The 27,979-nt window shown below is 38.8% G+C and overlaps 2 protein-coding genes across 3 annotated transcripts; both read right to left on the bottom strand.

Moving 5' to 3' along the window:
• Positions 1-102: 102 nt before the first annotated feature.
• Positions 103-24,035, bottom strand: LOC147170211 (testis-expressed protein 2-like). 2 transcript variants are annotated; one of them, XM_086083018.1, is made up of 13 exons: positions 23,743-24,035; positions 23,244-23,335; positions 13,920-15,425; positions 13,578-13,778; positions 13,034-13,340; positions 12,635-12,858; positions 10,716-10,880; positions 8,404-8,503; positions 5,412-5,529; positions 3,822-3,929; positions 2,895-3,110; positions 2,630-2,750; positions 103-1,648 (listed from the first exon to the last, which is right to left on the bottom strand). In XM_086083018.1, exons 3-13 carry the CDS (start codon positions 15,408-15,410, stop codon positions 1,505-1,507), a joined length of 3,195 nt encoding a protein of 1,064 aa, XP_085939144.1. In that variant the 5' UTR covers positions 15,411-15,425; positions 23,244-23,335; positions 23,743-24,035; the 3' UTR covers positions 103-1,504. The 2 variants fall into 2 exon arrangements, with proteins under 2 accessions (XP_085939144.1, XP_085939143.1); XM_086083017.1 differs by having other exon boundaries at positions 3,822-3,935; positions 23,743-24,034.
• Positions 24,036-26,357: 2,322 nt separating this feature from the next.
• On the bottom strand, positions 26,358-27,429 carry LOC147170210 (myeloid-associated differentiation marker homolog). The gene has a single exon (XM_086083643.1). It carries the CDS (start codon positions 27,231-27,233, stop codon positions 26,358-26,360), a length of 876 nt encoding a protein of 291 aa, XP_085939769.1. The 5' UTR covers positions 27,234-27,429.
• Between the last annotated feature and the right edge of the window lie 550 nt (positions 27,430-27,979).

The following is a 27,979-nucleotide window of genomic DNA, read 5'->3' as shown; positions in this document are numbered from 1 at the left end:
AAGCAAAGGTTATTGGAGCAATGTATTAAAGTCTCACGTCTAAATTCAGAACCTTTAATGTTGAGGCAGAGGCACAAAAACCAATAGACTTGTTCCAATAAAAACATTTTATCGATTGAGATTTATTTTGCTCCATAAATAAGGCAGATACACAATCACCGAATTTGGCCTTAAAAATTGCACATCCATTTTAACAGGTCAGTAATAATTCACAGATACAAATAGCCGTGATCTTCATACACCCTCAAAATCGTGATTCTATTAATTCCAAAGTAGACAAAAACAGAAGCCACATGCCATCTCATGTAAAAACAAAACAAAAACAACAAAAAGCTACCAAGGCATACTGGTAAACAATCACATCAAAAGATCTATTGTGTTGTAGCCCATTAGTAATCTTACAATAATAATAATAATAATGGAAAAAAACCCAACAACAACACATAATTCCTGTAAACAATGCTAAGTGTGTTAGAAATTAGCAATTGCAGCAAACAGTACATTGCAATGAATGTGCCTACCATTTAGAAGAGATGGATGGCACTTTATGCCTAATGATAGGACTTTGGTTAACATTGGAAATATGAATAGAGTACCTTAGAATCATCAAAGTATGGTCAAACTTAAATGACATGTCTACAAATGGTGAGTAGAGCTCTCTGCAAGCATGGCCATTGATGTTAAAGTTGTTTGAATCAATTTACATCTAATGCTTCCATGTTTGTTAAATATAAATCCTGTAAAGTTAATTACACCACATTCATTATTCAGACATACTGCACATTGTTTTATCACAAGAATTTGAGAACTCTTCTTCGTGCAGTCACTTGCATACCTCAATCAAAATGTTAGATACTGTCCATTATAACATTAAGAACCCAAATAATTCACACATACATTCAATAGATCTGTTAAACAACAAACATCTCTGTAGATCTCTTCCACATCATTCATTAGTCAACGCAGCATTTTTATCATTGCACTTGTGTTCACTTGTACGTATGGAATGTACACAGTAAATTGTAATTTTCTGCCCTTGAGCATTATTTCCATACAGACATGGATAAAGGACATTATTGGCATAAAAAGTGGCATTCAGGTTGTAGTCAACAGCACAAACAAATACTGTTATTTAACACGTGATCAATAACAATCTGAGCTTTTACCTGCTTACATTTGAGTTAACCCTCAACACCTGACACACAATCTGTGGCCTCAATACAGTCTTTATTATTTGGAGGCCTTAAGACATCTGGTGAATGCTTCTATAATTGTAGCGCAATGAGGTGGTCATACATTGCACCCTAAGAGCTAAAACCAAGCAATTCTATCATTAGTACATTCTTTCTTCAATGAAAATCCTTCAAAGACATGACAAAGGCTAAAAAATTGAGCAGCACGTACCTTCTCGTTAGTGACAGTATTCATTTAACTAGCTTGTTCGTTTAAGTTCTGTATTGGTTGGGTGATGAGTATTCACACAGTGTGGGTTTACTTTTTGTGGCTAACTGGTGCTGTCCTTCTCCAGGTGAGATGGATCTTGGTGTCCTGCAGACCAAGCCAAAGGTCCAGCAGCACTTCGTTGGTCCATGGCTGAGTGCATGATAGTCAGCCACACATCGTCCATGTTTGGCATTACAAAAATTTTCTGAAATAATTATGATGACAGGTTAGACTTAATTACTGTTTATGAATTTTGACTTGTGTTTAAAAAATAAAAAAAATAAAAATACCAGAAATCTGCATTACCTCATTCATCCATATTTGGAAACATTTTTTTTTTCATGAAAAGAAAAAACTTCCATGGCCTAAGTGACACAATTATGAAAATATCTCTGTGGCAAGCAATCAGGTAAACCAAGGAAAAGCTAAACACATCCAGACTGGCCTCTGCAGAACAGAACTCTAGTGAAGTCTAGCATAAAGTCAATGGTGGAGTTTCCATCTTTTGTCTTACAAAAAAGTCCACCACAAACCAAAGAAAAACAAACACACCACATGCTCTATGCACTGCAAGATCACGTGACCAAATCCGGAAAACAGGTTAGCCGGGTTCCTGTGTATGTCGCAATTATTAGCAAGACAGCAGGGTTATGACAAAAAAAACTAAAAAACTTTATGGCTGAGGTCTTTGGACAGAAGTTAAATACATATGTACATTTATTTATAATTTAAAAAAAGATATGATAAATGGGGCAGCACAGTGGATGATTGGTTAGCAGATTGCTATTTGTGTAGATATGTATTTGTATAATTAGGAAACACAAATTTTAAACTAAATTGTAAGCATTCATAATTTAAAACTAAATCTTTACACAAATTATTCTGTTCATTTTGTGCACCAACTGCCAACTCATATTGGCCATTCCTAGTCAGCACTTCCAAATTAATATAATAAAAATGATTGACAGTAAAATGCAAACGATTCAGTGATGACTTTCAATGCACCCAATATGTACAGTCTATGAAACTAGATTTGCTCACAACATTATCAGGCCAAATCCTCTAGGCTCTCTTCTGTCAACCATACAGGAAATACAGTAAGTTGTTGCTCACTTTAGGACCATTCTCTTTTTCGGGGAAAAAATCTAAATGCTATGCAACAATTAAACATAAGGCACTTCAGTACCTGAAGCTCCCGTTCCAGTTTTTTCTCGATCCAGTCAGTGACATGAGCCAGAGTGACTTCTCTTTCTCCCAGTTTAGGTCGTGCCTTCATTTCCAAGTGAGGGGGCTTCCTAAAGCCATACCTGAAAAACATTCCCAAACATCCGGGAAAAAAACATACACACAGTTTACATTGACTTCAAACACAAGGCCAGATAACTCACTGCAGTTTTTACATTTTCAGTGCACGGCAATCATTTCACAGCTCATGAAGGTGAAAATCTTACCAGATCCTGTCAGTGGGCGGGGGAGGTATATTGACAGCAAGCGTTCCTTGGAGTTTCTGTAACTCCACTGTTAGAAGGAGAGGCGTGTTTGACACCTCCTCCATCTTCTTTTTGATGAACTCTGTCTCCGTGGCTTTCTGGAAGTATTTGGACTTGGTGATCTTGTCGACAAAGCGCATGATTTTGCTGGGTTTGTGACCACCAACAAAAGTATATCTAGATAAAATCACAAGATAACATGTTAAAAAATATGATAGTAATTTCTCTTACTTTGACTTTTGGTCCCTTAAAATAATGGGAAGCATACTGTGTCAAGAAATTGTTGTATATTTCCTACATTATTCACCTGATTTGAATGTAAATACCCTGAAATTAAAGCTGAAAGTTTGCAGTTAAAGCCCATCTTGTTTGTTTAATTGCAAATCCATTGGGGTGTTGTTAAGTGCAAAAATAAAAAAATAAAAAAGAGAGAAAGAGATAATTGTGTTCATGTCTCAATATTTTTGGAGTCCAGAGTATGGACCTGACTGTATATGCCAATTTAGAAAGAAAAGTTGCTTTAAGGTTCATTTTACAGATCAGATTACAGACCAGTACAAACAAGCACCTTTCTCCAGTCATTGAATTGAACGCAACTGGACTGTTCCGGTTATCTAAAGACATTTCGCCTCTCATCCGAGCAGGCTTCATCAGTTCATACACATAGACAGGACATGTGTAGCCTGACAGCTCCCAGGCATGAGATTAAAATGAAACGGGCACCTTTTATTTAATTTCCTAATCAGCAGGGGGCAGCATAGTGCCCAAAAGCAAAAGGGGGCAATCACTCAAGTAGAAAAAATTAAATAAGAAAATCATGATCTCTTCTTATGTAATACATCGGTATAACAGAATAAGGTGCCCAACACAAGCTTGACCCTTTCTCACCCTTCTGCTCCAGGGACTTCATTTGATTGCTCGGTGGCATCTTCTTCATCCGATGAGCCTGCACTGGAAGACTCCTCGTCGCTGTCAGCCAGGCAGTAAGTTCGGGGTCTAAATCTATAACAACACCAACAGACATACAAATTAATTAGTGCAAGCCCCGCCCCCTTACTCACATGTCACATCTGCACATGGCTTGTGCAAACTGCAAACCCATAACATACTTCTTCTGCATGTGACTCTGAAAATGTACTGGGACATTGTAGATTAATTAGCAGTTGTTTATTAACACAATATTATTCCTCTACATTTCAGAAGAGTTCTAGAAAATAATGCTATTGCACTTATAGATATTAAATGCCACATCCCAAGGTAGACAGTGTCGAAAGTGGTCAATCAGCACTTACCAATAATAGAAATGTATCCATTTAACAGCAGCATAAAAGCAGAGTCCAAGAAAAGTAGAAAAAAGGAAGAAAAGGTATAGAAAAACCAAGAAAAACAGGTGAGATTGTTTCGACAAAACGTGAGCAGCATTTCATAAAACCCCCATAAAATCAAACACAGAAACAACCGAGGGCCGAATCCACAAAGAATGCGCTACGTCCGCTGATAGTGCCATTAATTGCTCTTCATTTGCACCTGCAGTATGCTCCGTCTTAACATCCTATTCACAAAGGTTATTGCTCTATATTATATACCAGTGCAAACACGGCCACAAAGTTTGACAGCGGAGTGCAGATTGCACCTGATTTACCACACATGGCAATGATGATTTGCGCCAAGAACACCATGGCAGAACAAAGGCAGTTAGGAAGAAAATATGAAAGGATCAGAATGCAATCTTAGACCGAGGAGGTGTGAATGGGACTGTCAGAAAACAGTTTATGGACGCAGGACGTCATATCTTGCACATTGCAAAATCCCCCACACTCATGGCGAGTCGCACCCTACGCACAGTGCGTTATCTGCGTGTATAAGGAGGCGGGCGTCTCTGCCTGGCATGAAGATACTTTTTCTCCATGTTACTGCTGCTAATATGGACAGCCTTCCACAGATTGTGCCAACTTTACACCAGCTTTCAAAAGACCATGGATCTTCAAATTCGGTCCTCGAGAGCCCCTATCCAGCCTGTTTTCCATGTCACCCTCCTCTAACACAGCTGAATCAAATGATCATCAGCAAGCTCTGCAAAAGCCTCATAACGGTCCTGATGATATGATTCACGGAAAACAGGTTGGATCGGGGCTTGTGAGGACCAAATTTTGAGATCCCTGCTCTAGATGTTATCTGCGTCACTCTAACTGCTCGTGGCTATTGAATCAGACGCTGTTTATCAATGAGGATCATTTGCATAGAGGTGAGCAATTTCACCCCCAAATGCATATTACCTAATTTAAATACACACAGATACCACTGGCGCAACACGACGTATTCTGCTAAGCATCCCAGTTAGTAAGGAATTTCACCATTTGCGCATGGTTTGTGAATGAGACACTGTTTGCTCCATTTTTAATAGCGTCAAAAGCCTTTAGTGGATTCGGCCCTGAGTCACTTTATCCAATAGAAAAAACAAGCATTTGTATTCTTTACCCATCTTCTCCTAAACGGAGGCTTTCTCCTTCCTTGCCCAGGCGAATCAGGTTCATCTTCGTTTCCAGGGTCATCAGGAAGGACCCACTGTAGGAAATGTCCAAGTCAAACCACAGACCTGTGAGAGCAGAGTGAAAATGAGAGGGGTCACATTTTCAAAGGGGTTCAAAGAGCTGCCTTGAATTTTGGCTCATGTTCCATAGCTTGCGTGGGTTTTCTCCAGGTGCACCAGTTTGCTCCTACATTCCAAAAACGTGCAGCAACTGAAGATTCTAAATTGCCATAAAGTGTGACTATGCTGGCTGCATATTTGCTTATAAAGTTTGAAAATTATGTTAATTTGTATGAAGTCAATACCTGGTTGCGGCACCTTTGGCATGAATTAGTGCAATACCAAAAATGAAAAAAGTTGAAAAGGTGTAAAATTGGCATGGAAAGCCAGGTTTCTTTGAAAGCGGCACTAAATCAGGTCTGGTGTCTCTCAGCATCCTCTTGGCAATACTGTACGCCATATTTCTAAGGGGTTCACATCTGGCAAGTTTGCTGGCCAATCAAGCACGGCAATAATATTTTTATTTAACCACCTGTTGAGAGGTTTTGGGATAGGTGCTAATTTCTGCTGGTGCGTGGAATAATTATTTTCATAAAGCTCCTGTCAGCAGAATGACACCTTAAGTTTTTTTTTTTTTAATGTATTGGCCAACAGTTGCGTTGACTTTGGACTTCAGAGAGAATAGTGGGCCAACACCCGTAGCTGACACGGAATTCCCAACAATCACTTTACTTTTGACTGCGACTAACAACTCTTCCTCCCGAATCTGTGTCCTTTAATCCTGGATGTAATTTAAAACTGACTTTCTCCTGAAAATAGTACTTTGCACATTGGCTCCAGCCTCAGTCTACTCCTTGTGAACCCCAAATTCTTGAATGTGTTTTGCTTCACAATCTTGTCAAGGTTGCAGCTATCAGTATTACTTGAACATCTTTTTTCCACCACATTTCCTTCCGCTCAACTTTGTATAAATACGTTGGTCTACAGAACTCTTCGGAACTGCAAGGTTCTTCAACATTGCCTTTATGACTTCAAGGTACACGTAGGACAGAGACCTACTGTACAGTGTTGTATCATTCATACAATTCTGATGGCAGATACAGCCACTGAGAAACTAACAAATTCCAACCACTTTCACAGTATCATGAGCAAGTGCGGGTTCATCTTTTTCTTTGTCTGTATCACAATGGGACAGGATTCGATTGTCTGTTGCAGTAAACCTTTCTTGGTTAACCATTAGAGGGCAGCAAATGTACACATTTGATGAAAGTCAAACAGGTAGGAAATGGGAGAAAGTAAACAACTTATGTAGGTGCCAGACATATGTCACTTTAAAAATATTTATCTGAGATAAGCAATAGGTGAGGACTATCCTACAGACGATATGCAGCCTGACCTTACATAGCACATTAGGAAACAAGAGGCTTGTAAGCTCACAAATCCATCTTTAAGAGCTTCATTCAGACTACCTGACATGATCAGTTAACAATATTGGAGTGAATAACTTGAGCAGCCACAGGTGTGATTTAGCAGTACTGCGCACAGTTCTAGAGCAAGATTGTGAACAATGTTAGAGACAAAGAGTAAGCAGCGGGTTTACTAAATCGGAACTAAATTAAAAGTGTGTAATGAATACGGTTGCTAGTGGAAATTGCTACCACTACTTGTTGATCAGTTAAGCGATTCACGTGTGTAATAAATGGATTGTTCTTCCAATCCACAACTTCCCTCAGAGTGCCTGGCCTTTCCCAAACAGTTTCTATCTGTTCGTTTCCAGATGGATGTCATGCAATCTATATGTGAAACTCAGTCTTTGATATGAAGCCAAGAAAGTACACACTTAGGAGATATGGAAAACTGACTTGACCAGAATTGTTTGTATACAAATAGTTGCGCTTCTGGAGTGCCAGCATAGCCATCAAGTGTGAAAGTAAACAACCAAATAGCTGCTGACTGGATTTCCCCAAATACGTTTCTAAGCAAGCTGTTTGTAATTTTATGTAATAACAGACGCGTTTGGAAATTCACTCTGACGCCCGTGCACTACTCTGAGAATGTGTGTGTTCAGAGAGGCCTGAGTGCACTCCCCTTCCATTAATTTCTGAACACAGTCTATGTTTTAAACCAATCATCAGCCAATTGTTTCTATCTGTACTGTACCTAGTTGGAGCGCCAAGAGCACACACTGTTTTTGGTGCCTCAGGTCAGCAAACCAGAAACTACTGGTGGTGCCGAAGACTAAGCGGAGGCTCCGAGGGAATCCAGTCTTTTCAGTTGCCGGTCCCTCCCTTTGGAATGACCTTCCATTAAGTATTAGGCAATCCCCCTCGCTATCCACTTTTAAAACTCGTCTTAAAACACATTTGTCTTTGGCTTTTGATTCAACATAGGACTCGGGATTGTTTCAATGTTTTATGGTGCCTACTGTAATTTTTACAATTAAATTGTATTTATTTACTTATTTATTTACTTACCTACTTATTGTGTTATTATTCCGTCGCTGTCATGTGAGAAAACAATTATGTCAATTTTTGTCTTTTTATTATAATAAAATTTTACGTTTATGCGATGAAACTGTATGCAGACATCCCTCCCCAAAAAAGGACATAAGTCACAGGACAGCACCAATTTATTGTATTTACCTACCTACTTATATCTATTAATGTATTTTTTGTTTTACCTGTTTTTATTGCATGACTGATTTTTACTCCACGTACAGCATTTTCTATGCAGAGATGGTTGTCTTAAAGTGCTTTATAAAAACATTTTTTGTTGAGTATTAAGGGCACAAAACTATTCAAAGCTACCAGGAGGAAAAAGTACTTGTTCCCCTTGTTAAATTATGAACTATAGCTAATCACATTGAGTGGAATAACCAATGGGATAACTGATTCTATAGAAATTCATTAGTGACAGCACCAATTATTTTCTCTCACTTACCTTTGCAGTCGATGGAAGGACTGGATGCTGCATGGATCCTTGGTGTGGCCACACCCATGTCTAGTTCTGTCAGGGTTAGCTCATTCATGAAGTATGGCAACTGGAAAAGAGAAGAAGTATTTATCTGCTCCCAAAAATATTTTTTTTCAGTTTTGAATAATAATTTTTAACAAAAAATACAAACCCCAATTCAGATTAAGTTGGGACCTAGTGTAAAATGTAAATAAAAAGAATACAGTGATTTTCAAATCCTTTTCAACTTTGGAGTGTATTCAATTGAATATATTTGATGTACGTATGATATAAAAACATTTGTCTTTCTTTCTTTCCCTTTTTTTATTTTTTAAATATTCTCTCCTTTTGAATTTGATGCTTGCATAAGTTCCACAAATGCTGCGACGGGAGCAGAAAAAAAACTGTGAAAGTTGAGGAAACACCTGTTTGGAACATTTCACAGGTGTAGAGGTAAACTGGAAACAAGTGAATGTCGTGATTGAGTACAAAAGAAACATCCCCGAATGGCTCAGTTGTTCACAAGAAAGGATGTGGCGTGAGAAAATAGTTAAACAGTTTAGCAGTAGGGGTGCAACAGTACAGGTAGCCTACGGTACGGTCCTTACCTCGGTTTTTGGGCCACGATTTCGGTACGTGATTTGTGCATAGAGAACTATTTTCCCCCCAAAAAATTCTCTTAATTTTGCTTGTCAGCTAAAATTGTATTGTGCAACGACTATACACTCTACAGTAGTATAAAATATGTATACAAAATAAAATAATAATAATAATAATAATAATAATATACAAAAACATCAGTGTACATCAGGGCATGACGCTGGAGATGCTTGTGCATGTTGCTCGTGTTTCCTTTAAATTAACCCATTTTGGCCGGGAGCGAATTGTTGCGGGATCTTAAAACTTTTACCACATAAAAGTGGCCATTTTTCGAAAATGTTCCTTGTTCCTAACCGTAACCATAACCTTAAACTTAAAAAATGTGGAAGAATAATGAAAAAACATTAACATTCATCAGTCGTTTGAGCTTTAACTATGTATGGTGAGATTTCCTCCTGTGTGCGTGGTCATTGAACGTACCTAGAGCCCATTGCAGAATGCAAGCGTGTTCTTGCTGTTTGTCTGTGATAAATATTCTTTTTTTTTTGTTACAAAATCTTGTTTGTAAAACTAAAAAACACACGTCTTATTGAAAAACACCGTCTGTCGCCGTCATTAGTTTCATGGCTCCCGCGGGTCTGCGTCGCCTTCACGTGTGTGTTCTGATGGATTTCATCGGCTGGGGGACCAAGGGTTGGTGTTGGCAGGGCAGGGTGCGTGTCCGCTTTCTGGCTTTGGGGGTGGAGGCGCGCTTCTGCGCTGATTCCGGCTCGGTGGTGGTAACGCTCCCGGTCAAAATGGGTTAACGTATGGGACAGGTTTCAAGCAACGTTTCGCTGTTTTCACTCACTCATCGTCGTATTCGATAACAAAGCTGAAATTATTCCACACCGCTTCTTCAAACTTTTGTCTGTCAACTGCGCAGCTCGTGCTTGCAATTTTGTTTTTACGCTTCTGTGTGAGGGGGTGAATGGGCGGACCCACAATAGTAATTGGACATTAGCTCGCGGGGAGTGCTTTTCTGCAGCAAGCTGCCTCTGCTTGTGGACACTGAACCGGCACGCGCTCACATGCAGTGGCGTTTAAAGTGTCAATACAAAATTTGTTGCGGACCGAAAACCCACGGTCCATAAGGGCGTATTGTCCCGTGCACGGTCCGTTATAAAACAGAGGGCCGCTGCATCCCTAGTAAGCGGCAAGGCTGAAAACCAAAATTTAATGCCTGTGACCTTCTGAATATAGAACGAAAAGGATTTTTAAATCAAGTATTCTGTTTTTACTTATCTGTTACACAAGGTCCTGGCTCCCAACTTAATTGGATTGAGGTTTGTACTGTATATACCACAGATACAGAGCGATACACATCAACAAATCTTGTTTCTACATGTCAGTCCCTTGTGGATATGTCTGAACTCAAACATTTTCCAGCATGGTACTGAGACTACAATATTAACAACCTTAAGATTTAAATAATTTAGGAACCATTATGGAGTCTAGAACTTTTTTACTATCAAACAAATAATACCTTGAAGATAGGAAACAAACCATTAAAAGAAGCAAGATGAATCAAATTAAAATGCAACTGACTGTATTCTTTGTGTTCCTTCCGAAGCCTTAAAAAGATGCATAATGACTTTTTTCACTGTTTGAATGTCTTATACTTTTAAAAGAAAATCTACAATGGGCCTCGATCTGCTCACCCGTATCTTGCTGAGTTTCATTTGAATCTTCTTGGAGACAACTTCAGCCCAATAAGGCTCCCGCAGAAAATCCCAGAAGAGCCGGCCAGCAGCTGCATTCACCCAGGCAACAGGATCCTCCCCCTCCTCCTTGAGCTGCTCCTGCGCTGAGGTGGCGCTCTGAAGCTATAGAAACAGCATGTTGATAAACATACATTCATTAAAGATCATTATATTATATATATATATTACACAACTGTGCTAATTTACATACCTAGACAGAATATTGACCATTTTTGGGGGATAATATGACTGACCATGTGAAAAACTTTTATTTAAGGATAGTGATTGGGTGAAGCGGTTTGTTGTTGAAGAAATGTGTGTGTCCTTTTAAAATCATAATGACAACTTAAATTACCAAAATGGCCCCGATCAAAAGTATCATTCCATCCACTTGAATGTTTTGACTCATGTTGGCACACAGGTTTAAATGGCTATTCAGGGTGAGTTTTCACATATTCAATATTCAATGAGTTTCTAAGATCTTGAGAGACCACTGTATATTTCAGGGCTACACTGACATTGCTGCATAGCAAGTCATTCGGTAAGCTAAATAACTGACAAAAGAAGAAATCTCGAATAGGATATAAAAATATCTAGATGTTCGAAAATGTCAATTGGTAGTGATGAAGAAGTGGGAAATTAGTGGCTCTGTTGATACAAAGCCACAGCCAGGTAGACCAAAATCGACCAAAAATTGAAGGTTTTGGAGTGGCCATCACAGTCTGCAAAGCCATCATTGATGCTCAACCACAGTATTAGGAACTGTGTGCACTGTGCAGACTTTTGAATGGGCACCGTCTCATTTTCTTTATTCCCAAGTTTTTTTTTTTTTTAATGATTATTGTTTAATTTGAATCCCATTAACGATAAAATGTGTCTTGCCAGATCACTTTTTTGTTTGCTTAAATGGTACAACTATATTCTACTCCTCTAACATGCTACAATTGCTTACAAGTAAAATACTGGAAAAAAAGAAAACTGATGTACAGAAGCGTATTGCATTCACTTGAAAAAAAATCCACCTGTCTTTCTGACAAATTTTTTGGGGGAGCTTTGTTTTTTGTGTTTCTTTTTTAATTTTCTGTTTTTCAGAATATTTTTACTGCATTTGTTTCTGTCCTAAAAAAAAAGAATCCGAAAAACAGAGAGGGGGGGCGGGGGTGTGGTGCTGATTCAGAAAATCCGGAGGAAAAATTACCGTACTCAGAAAACCAGAAAACAAATATTCAAGAAAAACTGTGGGAAGAAATTATAAAAAATAAAATAAAATTAGCAAAAATTAAAGTCCGAAAAACAAGTTCATTTTTATTTTTATTTTTTTACCTCTGAACACCAAGTGACTTGTTGCAGACTCGATAATGGTGGACACTTTCCCGCATGTAATACACTTCCGTAGAAACTTAACTGTTAGCTTACTAAAATCATGCCGATCGATTGACATGTTCGTATACTTACCTTAACTGAGGCAGTAAGTAATATAGTTGAAGGTACGTTGGAGGTATGCGGGAAAGTGTCCGCCATTATCGAGTCTGCAACAAGTCACTTGAAGTTCAGAGGTTAAAAAAAAATACCCAGAAAAACAGAGCACCAGCTTCTGTTTTTGAAGTATTTTTTTTCAGTTTAAAAAAATAAAATAATTGTTCCTCCTGTTTTCCTGAATAATCCACCAACCCATTTTTCAGAATATTTTTTTATGACAGAAAAAAGAAATCAGTAAAACAGAAAGAAATATTCAGAATTTTTTTTACAAAGCTCCCCCCAAAATTAGTCAGAAAAACAGGAGTTTTCCCCTCCAAAGTGAATGCAATATACTTCAGTACTGATGTGTCATCTAACTAGGAACTTTTGCTTTTGTTTTTAAACGGTCAATGTGACACCTTCTTTTCGGCTCCAGGGCTGCTCTGCAGAGAGTGGAGCTCAGAGCTGGTAGCTGGGGATCTGAGTGCAACCGGTTTTGTCAATAATGAAGCCATGTAGACACTGTAGTCCAAAATCTGGATTTTGGCACTGCCTGATGTTGGGGAATCTTTTGTCCTGGGCTGTGATGCTAGTATATCATCCAGACTGCTGCGGCTACTACTACGACTGTGAGAGCTCAGAGCTGTAGGCAATAAGAACAGGCTGAGGAATTAGACAGTTTTCAATCCATTTAAGATTATTCTTATATTTATTTATAGTTGATAATAATGTAATGAATAATGAATCAATTACTAAAATCAACAGTTGTATGGGAGCAACAGAGATTTTTTCTCTCTAGGAAAATAATTAATGCTCACCACTTTTGGAGTTTGCAGGACTTGCAACTTTTTTCAAATCCACCTTCAGCATAGAAGCTGATATAAACCTCTGGAACCACTCCTCCTTCTCTCTCCCAGTCCTTCCAAACAGATAGAGAGTCAGATCTCTACTGGAGGACATTGGCCGGGCTGGCTCTTGAGTTCCTCCTGTCCCCTCTCCTCTCTTCTCACTGGTGTCACTTTCCACCTTGGATATGAAATCATCCTGTTTGCCGAGTTCAATGCAGATGGGATATTTTTTGTTCCATATCCGTTTCCTGGCCAGGCTCTGAGGCACTAGATGCACCTAGAAGTTGGTTTGGGTTAAATTGGAGAATTATTGGGCTTGGTTTAAAAAATGATGAACTAGTTAAAGACCTAAAAAAGTTGAAAATGGTCATGTAGGGAAAAAAAGCAGCTTTGTTAAGTATCATACTTGCAAAATTATGTAGACTATGTAGAGTGCATGTGCGTGTGAGTGGGCGTGGGCGTGTATACACACGCGTGCGTGATTTTTTATGGAGGAAATAAGTCAATAACATACTTTGCTGTTTGTTAGATCATAGATCTTCTGACTGATGTAGGTTACATCCGGCTTTGGTTCGTTGTGTATGGCACGTCGAGCAATATTGTGGTTTGGCCGAGACAGGCGGATGACAGAGCCCTCCAAGCGCACAAACACCGAGTGTGTCAATGTGGCATGGTAGGTTTCTGGGTCATAGTTTGTTATTTCATTCATCCAGCCCTGTAGAGAAAGAACATTTTACAGATTTTAAGTTTGGACAAGGACTGCAATGAGCTTTCAATAATAATAATCTTCGATGAAGAAAATATTTGGTTGCATATCTGACTAATAAATTAAGTTTACAAATACATTTTCACTGACCTTTAAGATTTCTGGTTCTTCAATGTCTAATTTTGTGAGACTCCACGATTTTCCATGGTGTTTAGAATATCTGAAGGATCTGTCAGGTTTTGGTCCAGTCAGCCACACAACCCCTATTGCCACAAAGAATCCTAATGCCACTCCAAGCAGCATTCCTCTGATGTGGTCCGGCAAAGGCAATATAAAACACCCATAGACCAGAATAGTAAGGATGAAAAGGGTATAGAGAGGAATGCTAGGCGAGGGCTCAACATCTTCAGACTGATTCTTGCTGCAAGCTTCAGTACTTCCGCTTAATGGCACTTGAGATTGCCTACCAGTTCCAGTCCCAACATCAACATCAGTGTCAGTAGTACAAGATTCAAAGTCCTCGCTGTACAAAATGCAAAAATCCTCATCTTCCTGTTTTGCAAGAGCAGACATTGAGCACTTGTCCAAAGAGATTGGGAATGAGGATGATTTGTTGGCACTCTTAATGTCAAAAGGTGCCACCTGAGAATCTGCTGGGCCAGAGGTCCCGCTGTTTGGGCTTTCCCCCTCCAATTCACTGCTTTCTTCCTCTTTGATGCAGTCGTTGTTGTTGCTCTCAGGGTGGCCATTGACAGAAGTAAGGTTGTAGAGTTCTGATGCACTAGCAGATAGAGCCTTTGGTCGACCAAGGCTGCTGCTGCTCTTTTCATCCATGATCTTACTCAGGAGTTGAAGTGGTTCATAGATGGCCTCAGAGAGACGACGTTTAGTGTCTTCAATTCGTGCTTCGACCTCTGACACTTTGAAGAAACTGCGGTTATCTGGTGAGATTAGTGGTGAAGAAGGGGCTGTTTTTGAATCACCAGTCGCTGACGTCGTGGTACTGTTCATCCTGGACTGAGTGAATTGTTTGAAGAGTTGCAGATTAAGGCGGGACTCTGAAAGGCGATGGGGTGAGGAGTCCTGAGATGTGTCGGACGATAAGGATTTAACAAAGGATTTTTTAACAAAGGATTTTATGAGATGCCGATGCTTTGTTGTGGGAGCAACTCCATCTTTAGACTCAACGTCAGAGGAAAAAGATTTCATTAAAGTTAGAAAGGACTTGTCAGTAGATGGAAAGCTCGAAGATTTAGTGGGTGATGAATTTGAACTTGTGCCTTTTTGCTCAGCAAGATGTGGCAATGAAGTTGTTTGAGAAGTAGAAAGTGGTGAGAGTCCGATAGATTGAGGTGCGGGAGCCACATTAACTGAAGGGCCTGATTGCTGTGCTTCAAACATCTCCTCACTAGCCTCAACGCCTGTCACAATATTCAATTCATCTTGAGTGGTAGATGTGGAGGAGACCGATGTTGTGTACAGCTCTTCCTCCTCCTCCTCCTCCTTCCCAAGCGCTGAGAAGTGGATCGTAAGGGACTCATTGGACTCGGATCGATGGACATGGAGCTTGGAGGCCAAAGGAGGTGGCTGTTTGTCTGTGGAGTAAGTGCTTTCTGCATGGCTAGGGTGCTGGCTAGTCATTGCAGTGCACTTAGTCTGCCAGGGGGAAAAAACACACCACATAAATAGAAATGTACTGGACATGATATAATAAATACAAATAAAAACAACAACAACCATAGAATACAGCTGAGATGTGTTTTATTGGTATATGACAATATGACCTTGTCTGGTGCTAAGGTACACAAAGTTCTGTGGCCGTTTGTTTTTTTGGTTGTGTGTGTCGCTCTGTGTGTGTGTGTGTTCCTTTCTGATTGGTGGCCCACGTCCCCTACTCAGTCCACCAATCGCTGTAAGGGCCCTAGCACGTAACATTGTTTAAGTGCAGGAAAACTATCAAATAATTTCATTGTTCAGTGTTACAATTCTGTATTTACTGTACATATGACAAATAAGCATCTTGAATTTTGGTTGCCAACATACCGCAAGCCTTAAGTTCCTCCACAAATCTTCTATAAGCTTATCTTTACTATAGTCACTGTTTAACTGTTTTGACATAAACTTCAAGAATATGTATTTGTCTAATTGTTGTAATTCATACCATATACAAACAATCCAAATTTGAACTAAATTAAAATTATTAAGTGCTGCAGCCTATCTGAGCTGACTTTGGTAGTGAGGCAGGGTAAACTCTGGACTGGTTTCCAGAGTCATATAAGCGTGAATCCTGCTAGTACAGTCACTCTTTGGATACAATTCTTATTCTGTTAAATTATCAGTTGGGCTAAGATTAGACCCCTTACTTCATAAATTAATTTTTCTGGGGATAGTCTGGATGTGGCTCTCCATATAGACAGCTGAGTTGGCCCATTGAAATGTGATGTGGTTTCCAATCAACTCGATCCCATTTCAGATGATCAAATGTGTCATCTGATTGCATCGTTGTGACGCGGTGGTCATATCACTAGCACATGTTAATCGGTAATGACATTAGGTAACAGCATCTTGTCTGAACAAAGGAAGCGTCAGTTCTCACACAGACAATTTGGCCACTTATTGTCACAATTCTGGGTGAGCAGTCTGTTGACCAACTCAGTCCACACCAAAACAACTGTTAAATTGTTTGACAAAACTTTCAAAAATATGTGTTTGTATAGTTGTTGTAATATATACATTATACTATGTATAATAGTACTGAATTAAAATAATACAGCAGCATATGAGACTGTAGGTTACTTGTACGTCGTAATCATTCCACCTACATAATTTTATAGCGCCCTCTCATTTGTATATATATTGAACAAACAACAGTCTTGTGCACTGATATTGCAAGTAATGTAAAATAGATCTGCTAAATTCATACTTATCAGGTAAAGCCTGTTATTTTGTATTTGGCTCTTTACTGTTCAAGGGTGACTGATATGATTAAGACAGCATAATATTGAGGCACATCGACAATGTGTTCCTTGACAATTTGACATGCCCTTTAAATGACAACCATAAGTAATCAAACCAGTATGATGTGGATTTTTTTCCTGAAAGAAATGGTCATACTTTCTTTGCTTTTTGCTTTAAACTCCAGGCCATTCGACTAAAAGATTGAATTTGTATTGCATCCTTTATGTGCTTTCACAATATTATCAACAGACTGAATAGGTCTGATTTGCCACTTTCAACATCCTAACTTTGCTGCTGCACAAGCAGAGGTTTGTAAGTAATAAGACGACAGCACATTCTGCATCAGAAATATTATTAGGGGTGTCACATGACATTTATATTCATTTTCTGATTTTTCTGTCGAAGTGTGGATTACAGAGGAGTACCAACTTCCCACTCGAAACATGCTAGGAAAGCGACAGGAAGTGTAACTACTTTGCACTCTCAAGTAAACAAATACAGTGCCGCTTAGCCTTTGGCTAGTGGATGACATGGCTAATGATATGCGTTTGGTAGTGTGTCAAACTCAAGTGAACGTGAATATCAGAGCTGCATGATAAATCTAGCGCAGTGAAACTTCCAGTGGTATTTAATCTCTCTCTCTCTCTCTCTCTCTCTCTCTCTCTCTCTCTCTCTCTCTCTCTCTCTCTCTCTCTCTCTCTCTCTCTCTCTCTCTCTCTCTCTCTCTCTCTCTCTCTCTCTCTCTCTCTCTCTCTCTCTCTCTCTCTCTCTCTCTCTCTCTCTCTCTCTCTCTCTCTCTCTCTCTCTCTCTCTCTCTCTCTCTCTCTCTCTCTCTCTCTCTCTCTCTCTCTCTCTCTCTCTCTCTCTCTCTCTCTCTCTCTGTCTCTCTGTCTCTCAGACAGAGAGACAGACAGACCATTAGCTCTAATGTTTTGGTAAATGACCCGACCACCACCATTTTTGTGATTGGTCCGACTTAGAATGAATAAAAATTGCCAGAAAACACGCACAATAGCGAGGCAAAACAGCAATAGATGAAGCTATGGTAACAAATCCCCAATAGGAGGATCCTGTATGACGTCATTGTTTCGCGCATTGCATCACGGGAACTGGGTTGCAAGAAACAACGCATTTTACATGTAGTTTGATGGTTTTGCACATTTGGAGGAGGATTAAGAGAAGCAGATGGTTCATTCTTGTTGTGCCATTAGTTGTACGGCCCATCGGGGGCTTGATAAAAAGTTTTATCGCATTCCCACAGAAAGGGTCTGTGAAAGAAAGAAAGAAGTGGCTGTGTGCAATCAGAAGGGTATAACGATGCTCAAAGCCTGGATTCCGGCTGATGCTGACAGGGTTTGTGAGGCTCACTTTATTACTGGTAAATACTTGTGACAATATATCTGTTATTTGGAGAGGATTTTAGAAAAAAAAGAACAAATTGAGTTTGTGCAGTATACAAATCCGCTGAGTTATATTGTTTTCACGGTCTCATTCAGGTGTTCCAAAGCGCGATCGACAACACCCTTACTGTAGGTTCCTTGCCTTGAGATGGACTATCCTGGATCACTAAAGCTGAAGGCTAAAGAAGAAAACGTCCACGCATTACAAACGGTGGATCAAAAGGCAACAAGTACTGTATCAGAATTGTGTAATGGATTCCTATAAATTGGACAAAATATTTTTTGTGCCTGGTTTTATACTTGAGTGTCCATATCTTGTTCATCTTATCCAAATAAATATTACATTCTGCATCCGTGTTTTGATACCTGCCAGCCTCACTTGTGTACGCAGCAGCCTAGTTGTAAATCCTATCCTGACAGCTGCAGTAAAGGTGCTACAATGCTACGTAATATGTTTCTCCAAACTGGACTTGAAAAGAAGAATTCTGATAAAAGATCTGATATTGCCTGTCATTTGCCTGTCTTCTTAAAGAATACCTCAACACTTAATCAACTTTTTTTGCAGATAAACTGTACAAACTGGTGTCTACATGTCCTGGTCATTATTTTTACATTTTAGTACATGTTTGTTGAAAGCTTGATTTGGGGGCAAAGACCGTGTGTTTGGTTTGGTGCCATCTTAAGGTTAAACACTGAGATAAAAACTATTTGGCTGTTTGTCCTCTCATTACACTAGACGATACGTACTACATCACTTGTTCCGCATGACGTAGTCGCCCGCGCCACCCACTGGCTCATTCTCGTACACGCCTCCTTAAACGGCTTCTTTGTGAGTTGCTGCTGTCAATCACAGCCAGACCATACCCAACCCGGGACTTTTATACATGGTATGTTGTGTCAAACTACAATCAATGTTGAAGAGCTCTTGTCACTTGCATCTATATTGACATATCTGTACAAGGTTGCCTCCTATTTTGGCAAAACATTGCCCATGAAGTCTGAACAACAGGGAGCTTATTCAGAAACACAGAAAAAAACCATGTTTCAAGATTGCTCATTTAATTTGTGAAAAGTAGTATGCATGTGCTTAAGGTTTTTTCCCTTTCATATCACAACTGCATGCACATGACCATGTCCAATCAACCTTAACAAAACATCATTGTTGTCAGGGCAATATAATTGGGCAAAGCATTTCTCAGTTAAGCCAGAGTGACAAAGGGCTACATTGTTATTAAGTGAATGAACAGCTCATGGGAGACTAAAATGGAGCGTGTTATGTCATTGTTTAAAAATAATAATAATCTGAAGCTCATTGTGAAAGACTCTGCTCAAAATTCTTAAAGGAGTCACTTAAATTCTGTAACAGATAGCTGAACTATCCTTCTGGGCACAAACTGAAACAGTAACTGAAACTGTTCACTCACGCTCAGGCTACTTTTCAACAAAACATTGCCTTTGACATTATACAGACAGAATGATTAACTTAACTCCATAAGTGACTCTGTAGAAGGTATGCTTATAATTGTCAAACCTTGAAATTAAGAGATCCATTCATGAATGTAAATACGAATATGAGGATTTAGAACAAGCTATAAACCACTAACAAAAGAAGTGACAACAATTGTCAAGTGTAAAGGGTGCAACACTCTCTTCAGATTCAACCAAATGCTAGTTATTTAATGCAAGGGAAAATAATATTCTGCAAAAACAGACCTATGAAGCTATAAACACCTGTAACAAACAAACTGATATTATTCTAGCATAATACTATATGCATCAGAGTCCCAAGGCATTCATTTGAATGCTTGCATAATTCATCTAGTAAAAAAAAAAGGGTCCTGTGTCTGTCTGAAGTATAAATATTGTGTTATGCTTACATAAAAAAGTGAATAATGAAGGAATTGTCTTGTGTTCAAAGAGAATATAACGATTACACAAGTTACAAGATTCAGTTATAGGTTTCCATTTTTATCTCAGATGGCACTCAAAGCTTTGCCTGAGTCCGACTTGTGAAAACATTCAGCAAACGAGAGAAAACAAACCTAAGTAAAACAAAACTGCCACTACCTGTTTTACTACATTTCAAGAAGCTGAGAACAGCTGTTTGCCTTTCAAACAGACCGCAAACCAAGTACTGCATCAGTGAACGCTTGGGTAATTCGACCATTCCTAGATGCACTCCGACGAGTTGACATTTAATGCTGGGCCCATCATATACTTATTTTTAACTGGCTTTCATCGACAGATAATAGAGATCTGTTTCACACAACCATTTGGATATGCCACAGACTGCACTGCCTTGAGACATTAAACTGTTACATTGCTCCTCACCTCGCCTGCTGCTCATTACAATTAGCCACTCCCACCTTTTCTTGCAGTTTTTTTTTTTTAAACAGAAGACACTCAAGTCTCTATTTTTTAACAGTGCAGAAGATGGCACTCAACATATTAGGTGCTGTCTGATCTGTAGCAGGGAAATGCATAGAGTAGACGGAGACTAATAGTTACTCCAGCCTTAATTAACCATTCATTTCAAAATACAGTATATAAACATACACGTATACACAAACAGATAAAATGGTTGGTACCATTCGGATAAGCACAGAAAACCCCGCAATGGTCACTGAAATACGGTACAGGCCAAAAGTTTGGACACACTTCATTCAATGTGTCAATTGCTTTAATCTCGTAGATTCTCACTGATGGCATCAAAACTAAGAATGTGGAGTTATGTACTTAACCCCCCCAAAAAAGGTGAAATTACTGAAAACATGTTTTAGATTCTAGTTTCTTCAAAATAGCCACTCCTTTGCACACTCACTTCTGGGAACTCCTTCAATACTGTTGGAAAACCATTTCAGGTGACTATCGTGAAGCTCGTCGAGGGAATGCCAAGAGTGTGCAAAAAAATCAACAGAGCAAAGAGTGACTATTTTGAAGAAACTAGAATATAAAACATGTTTTCAATTATTTCACCTTTTTTAAGTACATAACTTCACGTGTTCATTCATTGTTTTGATGCCTTCAGTGTGAATATACAATGTAAATAAATAGTCGTGAAAATACTGGCAAAGAAAATGCATTGCATGAGAAGGTGTGTCCAAACTTTTGGCCTGTACTGTAACTTGAAACTGACGAAAGGGTGCCTACACCAGATAGCACATTTCAACTCATTCTACAGAAGGCCACTTCAAGTTGAGAATAGTCGACAGCCATTCTTAGGTGTTTGTCGCTGTGTGTTTTGGATCTTTATACTGTTGGAGCCACAATCAATGACCCGTGGCTGAGAACAAGCTTTCTAATATTGGGCGGCAAACATTTTACCTGCAGAAGTCTTACAATACCTTTTGAGATTACTTATGTATCCTGCACCGATTCATGAAAAACAAAAACATCTACTTCTCTAATCCAAATACATCATAACTCCCTTCACATACAGTTTTATTCGCTTTGTACATGTTTGAAGCTAGATCAACTCAGGTTTGCTGCAAGCTGAGTTTGAAAGTAAACAAGTAACTGTAGTTTTCTAACAGCCGATAGATTGTCCATTGGTGACTAACACATACACAAAAATCGGTTCAATTCTCCGTTCCCATTTAGTCATCTGGCTTGATTCATTTTATTCATTAGCGCAGACTCATCCCGCTGCATGTCTCCTCCGGGATGCACTCGGCTCCACGTTGGAGGGTGAAGCTTCACGAAGCAAAAAAGTATTTTGGAGCCATATGCTAAACCTAACAGGAAGTCTGCTATTTTGACTTTACTTTAACATTTGCTACTAATTTGGGCTTTTTAGAGAGACCATATTTTATTAAACTCCTGGAGAATTTATCAGATCGTCGTCTTCAGACTTTGGGTGTTTCGACTGAAGATATTTCAAATGAAAAGTTATTAAAAAACGATTTATTTTGTTGTACGCTTTTGCCATAAAGGTGTGCTGTTTGCAAAGAAAAATTATGGCGTTTTTGAGGGTCTATCCCTGGTGAAACCACACAACAGGCCTGACAAAGACATTTTTATTTTAGAGGGTTGTTGTCCTATGCACCAGTACCCAAACGTGACCACCAGGTTTGTGAGAGCCCTTTAATTCAATACCACCAAAAAGTGAAGTGATATTTGCAGTTTTGTGTTTAACTTACATTGCTGCTCCAGGTTTCATGTTTGTGGCTTACTTCACATTTACAGTAGACTTCTATAAGTAGTACAAAAAGGTTAGCATGCCTGAGCAAAATTGCATCAGTTCTGAATATGAGTCAACACTATTAATAGTGACTTTTCACAATTATTTTCTGCACTAGATCTCTTTAAAAAAATAAATAAATAAATAAAAAAACAAGGGGCAAATCTTTCTTTAAAAATTCTGAAGCAGCAAAGTTAGACAAACAAAACATGAGTCCGTCCCTATTTAATCTTTTGGCCACAGCTGTTCTGTATGATAATAATCATTGTGTATGCTATCTCCCGCAAAACAGTGCTAAATCAATAATCAGCACATGGCTTTGTTTATAACTGACATAGTCAAATGTATTTCAGGTTGTCAGAGCAGATGTGACAGTGTAACTTGTGTTAGATATATGGAAGAAGTAGAAACAGGTAGTTGAAGGATGGGGTGAGTTTCTGGATAGCAATCTTGCAAAGCGAGATACTAGCAAATAAACCTGCAAAAACCCCTTTTTTTAAATCAAATATAACAATCCACAATTTTAAACACACATTTAAAATGTTTAGATTTTCTCCTGTCATTAGTCCCATAGGTCTGCAACTTTCTACGTATTTGAGTAATTGTCTTGGGGCTACGTTTCTGGTCTCTCTCCTTCAAGCATATTATATTTCCATGGAATGAAAGTGGTATGACTTTGAATAATCCTTTACAATATGTGTATTAAGAATGAACATGTATAAGATATGAACTTGTCCCTATAACACATAGTGTTATTGATTAATTAAATTAATATGAGAAAAGACTTGCTTATTGTTATTTGAACCAAGCTATTTCCATTTCTTCCACTCTCCGTCATCTTCTCTATCTGGCTGGACTTTGTCCTCACAACATAAGGTCATTTGTAGCTCAGGAAACCGATCGATAATGAGTTCACATTTACTGGAAAGTGCTTACCTTGTATTCTCAGTGCCATTCAATCTAGCGGGGGACGTACATCTGCCCACTGCAGAGTCAAGTTTCACATGTTCATGATACTCAAGCGACTTCTGGAAAATATCACAAAAATAATTTTGTGAGAAAAACAAAAACCTCCGTGGTAGTATTGTCGGCAAGCATAATGCAAACAATAAAAGCAGTGTAAGCCACAACCCGTGTTTCAACCCGAAGGAGTGGTAATTGCCTAACTTATAATTGTGCTTCAAATATCTCCTCGAACTCTTGACAAATATCAGCCAACGCTCACCTGACATACTCCTGGTTTACCAAACATAGATTGTAAGTCTTCTTCATCTCTTTAGCTCAAACGTGACGTTAGACAATACACGCATGACAGAGAAAGTGGTTAGTTTGCTACAACTTAAATCCCTCTGTTAAAAAGTCCATGTTCATGTTGGACGAAGGTTACCTCGCCACCAGTGCTATAACAGGCTTGTTAAAAACAAAGGGAGCTTACCGTGGACAACCGAATTCATTTTTCTGACAAAAGTCTAACAAAACGGACCGTCCGTAAAATAATCCAATTCCTTTCCGCAACACATGTACAAAATGCGTATCATCAGTTGCCCAACTGGTCACCGTCTTGCTTAGCCTGTTGACAACTGGCTCAATTCCTTGTAGAAAAAACGATTGGATGTTGTAAAGGCAATACTAGTCAAGCACCGAGTATCGATCACAGACTCGTTTAGAGCGATTTTCCGAAAATGCCCCTTGAAAGTCTAGAACAGATGAGGCAGATGTGAAGGAAAACAATGCGCCGCTGGGAGTTGGAAATACTCTAAACGTTACAGTGTAGAGTTGCGTATTTTGTCCCATCGATGAACAAAAGAAAAATACAAAATTATCTTGTTTTTTTCCTTTATAAATAACTGAATCACCAAGTTGATTAATTGTATTGTTTTAAAAGTAAATTGCAGTAAAACAATCTTGTTGCAAGAAAAACTGTCAAGAAATACCAATAAATTTACAAAAATCTAGCTCAACATTGACGTTTGCATGATTCGTTTCAATGGATACACTGCCATCTAGTGTAAAAGTTTGGTAGTACGCGTACCAAAAAAATCACTGTATGCCTGCCTACCACTCGTAATACTGTACATTTACTTTGCCTATGCTAATTACAGTTGTGTTCAAAATTATTCAACCCCCACTGCAGTTACGTGTTTTAGAAAGTTGGACATTTATTTATTCTTCTATGTATGTATGTATGTATGTATGTATGTATGTATGTATGTATGTATGTATGTATGTATGTATGTATGTATGTATGTATGTATGTATGTATGTATGTATTTATTTATTTATTTAATTATTTCTAATCAGATTAAATGAGGACCTGTAAAACGAACAAATGCAACTTACATTACAGCAATGTTTTTTTCAATATACCAATAAATTTTGTTTTTGTGATTTCTTCATTGACAAAATTATTCTACCTCTTAGTCACATCCGTACTTGGTATAGTATAGTAGTATTTGGGAATAATAACGTGTTTTAGATGTGAAATCTAGCTTGACACAAGGTTCTTGCAGCCATCTACAGGTATCTTTGTCCATTCCTCATGGAAAAAGGCCTCCAGTTATTTAACATTTTTAGGCTAATATTTGGCAACTGTCTTCTTCACGTCCCATTAGAGATTCTCTATTCTATTCAAGTTGGATGACGGCAGTGGCCCCTTCAGAATCTTCCAGCACTTTTTTCTGCAACCAAGCTACGGTAGATTTGAAGGTTTGCTTGGAATTGTCATCCTATTGGAAGGTCCAACGTCTCCCAAGCTACAGCTTTATCACCAACTTCACACTTACACCCAATATCTCCTGATAGATAATTAAATTCATGGTACCTTGCATACTCTGGAGATTCCTTCTATTCGAGAAAATAATTTTTTTTGTCTGGTTGTCCCAGAGAACAGTTATCCACAATATTTGGGGTTTGTCCACATGTTTTTTGGCCTACTGGAATCAACTCCTCTTGTATTTTAAAGTCAGTAGGGGGAGCACCTGCGAGTTTTAGTATGGAAGCCTTGAAGCTCACACTATGCACCTTACTTTCTGGATCGAAAGCTGACTACGCCCCTCTGACAAGTCCTATTACAGTTCCTTAGCTGTCATCCGGGAATTTTTTCCAGCCTTTTGCTAAACAGCAGTTACCGACAGCATCCTCTTTCTGGCGTGCCCAGGTAATGGTGGCTTTTAGCTTTGAACTTCCCAATTATGTTTCAGTTGTCTCTCTTGAAACGTTTAATTTCTTTGCTATCTTTTTCTATTCATATCCTTGCTTATGAAGGGAAGTGACCTCTTTCCTTGACTTCTTTGATCATTCCCTGGACCTCCCCATTTTGCAAAGACACCATTAACTGTCTGGAAGGAGGAAGAGTATCACAGTTATTTTAAATTTGCTTAATTTTTGACGACTATGGTTCTGTTGACACCTAAAGGTGTTCTCAATACCTGAAAAAACAATCGACTGAAAAGTCTGTTGCAAAGAGTGGTAATTATTAACCATTAATTTTGTCAGTGAGAAAATCACAAAAAGTTGGTATATTAATAGTGTAGTGATTTAAGTTGTGTTTGTGTATTTTCCAAGTTCTCGTTTGATCTGATTATAAACAAGATTTAAAAAAAAGTCAGATTTATTATAGATAGATAGATAGGTAGAGAGAGAGAGAGAGAGAGAGAGAGAGAGAGAGAGAGAGAGAGAGAGAGAGAGACAGAGAGAGAGAGACAGACAGACAGGCAGGCAGGCAGGCAGACAGACACTTCAACAAAAATGTGTAACATAAGATGCATGGGGTAAGGTGGATGCAAATTTGAATTTTTAATATAATTCAAGTTTAGTCCTTTGCAAATACAGCTTTAAGATTGATTAAATACAATTAATAGTGAGTATAGTGAATGTTTTTCTATTTTGATATTTATTACATTATGAATATTTTGTATTTTCAAGGGAACAATTCATACCTGTATGAAGATCATACCATTGAATTAGTTGTTTACTAATACATCATTTCAGTTTTACACTTTTGACATTCATAGAAAATTATGTTACTCACATTTAGCACAAAGAGTTCATTCATGTCCGACTCCTGTCACACAAGATTCTAATAGAGAATGTCAAGTCCACAGTATAGGACAACAGTGTGATACAAGCAACCACCGTCTCCATTATAGCCAACTCTAAACTTCTGTTGGCACTGTTTTTTAGCTGTAGTATTTTGTTAAAACAAATCACTGTAGCTACCATGTATAGCAGCATTCCAGTAACAGTGAAGCCAACCATGAATCTGTCAAAAGGGAGACAACAGTTCCCTGTAAATTCACCCAATATTACTACCAGAGTGACAAGAGACATGAGGATACAGACACCATATGAGGTTCCAGACACCCACGACTGCCAACGATGGAATCCATGATCTGCTTCCACAAATAGAGGAATCATCTGAAAACCACCCCACAGTTGCACAATCTTGAGAAGACCAGGTGGACTGCCCATGAAACCTCTTTGCTCCTGGACTTGGGAGCACAGGATGTAGGATTCCAAGATATAGCCGAGGAAAGTCAGGCCTGATGACATAGCAGCTGCCACGGGACGTGGCCAGGCCTTTTGGCGTTCCATGATGAGCCATGGAAAAATTATGGTGGCACTGAGACACATCAGTGAGCCCAAAACTGCCACGGTCGCAGTCAGGTTTTTCCATGACACTGGAAGGAGGCTGTGAAACTGGATGGTGCTCACAACGTGGATCAGTAGAGTAAGTGTGAAGAAGAAGCACCAGGTAAATATGCAGAAGATCCTGATGGTCGGAAGGTGTTGAAGATTCTTGGTTAGTTCTGAGGAATCTAGTGCAATCACCAGACTGAATGTAGTACAACTGGATAACACCTCCCATGACCTCACCCAAAAAAGACGACTTGCAAAGTCTCTGGCCTCGAGTACAATCGCAGGCATTGCAACAAGGTTAAAGATAGAATCACTATTTCCTTAGTAGCGTAAAAATATTCCTCTTTCTCAGTTCTTCTAGAAAATGTGGTTGTTAACCAAGCAATATTGATTCCAAAATTGTTAATCCAATTGAGTTCCTGAAAAAATTAAGTAAAGTCCATAACAAATTCAAAATTACAAAATCTCATTAACATTAGTCTATTGTTCTTTACACCACTGTCCTTTGACCAACAATTTACATCATGGAATGTATATTGTGCATCACACTCTGTCAAAATAAGCCACGCCTACTTCCTTTTTGAGGTTTTAGCAGTGACACTAAGGCTCACGGAAGGAAGGTGCAGATGGCCACAATAAAAGGTAATGCAAACACTATGGCTCTTGCTTCTCACGAAATGCTGCTGCTTTTTTATTAATATAATTTTTTACGAGACACTAGTAATAAAGACTTATGACCATAGCTTCTTTATTATCGCAATAAACGGCACTTTGTCACCACTAGTACAACAACTAAGCAACCATGAAATATACAGTGTATATATACTTTTGTTTGTTTATGCAAGGTAGCCTACTGGAAACTACACATTTACTGCACAGTGTGTGCTTAAACCTCAAGGAATAGGAGCCTGTTCTGTAGTACTTTTATTTTCTGTGTGTGTGTGTGTGTGTGTGTGTGTGTGTGTGTGTGTGTGTGTGTGTGTGTGTGTGTGTGTGTGTGTGTGTGTGTGTGTGTGTGTGGTACTTTTCACACT

This window comes from Leptonotus elevatus, chromosome 8 (genome assembly GCF_054856555.1).
Source record: "Leptonotus elevatus isolate MCC_2025b chromosome 8, RoL_Lele_1.0, whole genome shotgun sequence".
In the NCBI taxonomy this organism is placed as follows: domain Eukaryota; kingdom Metazoa; phylum Chordata; class Actinopteri; order Syngnathiformes; family Syngnathidae; genus Leptonotus; species Leptonotus elevatus.
Note: the sequence above shows the minus strand (reverse complement) of the source record. Positions and strands in the feature narration are given on the sequence as shown.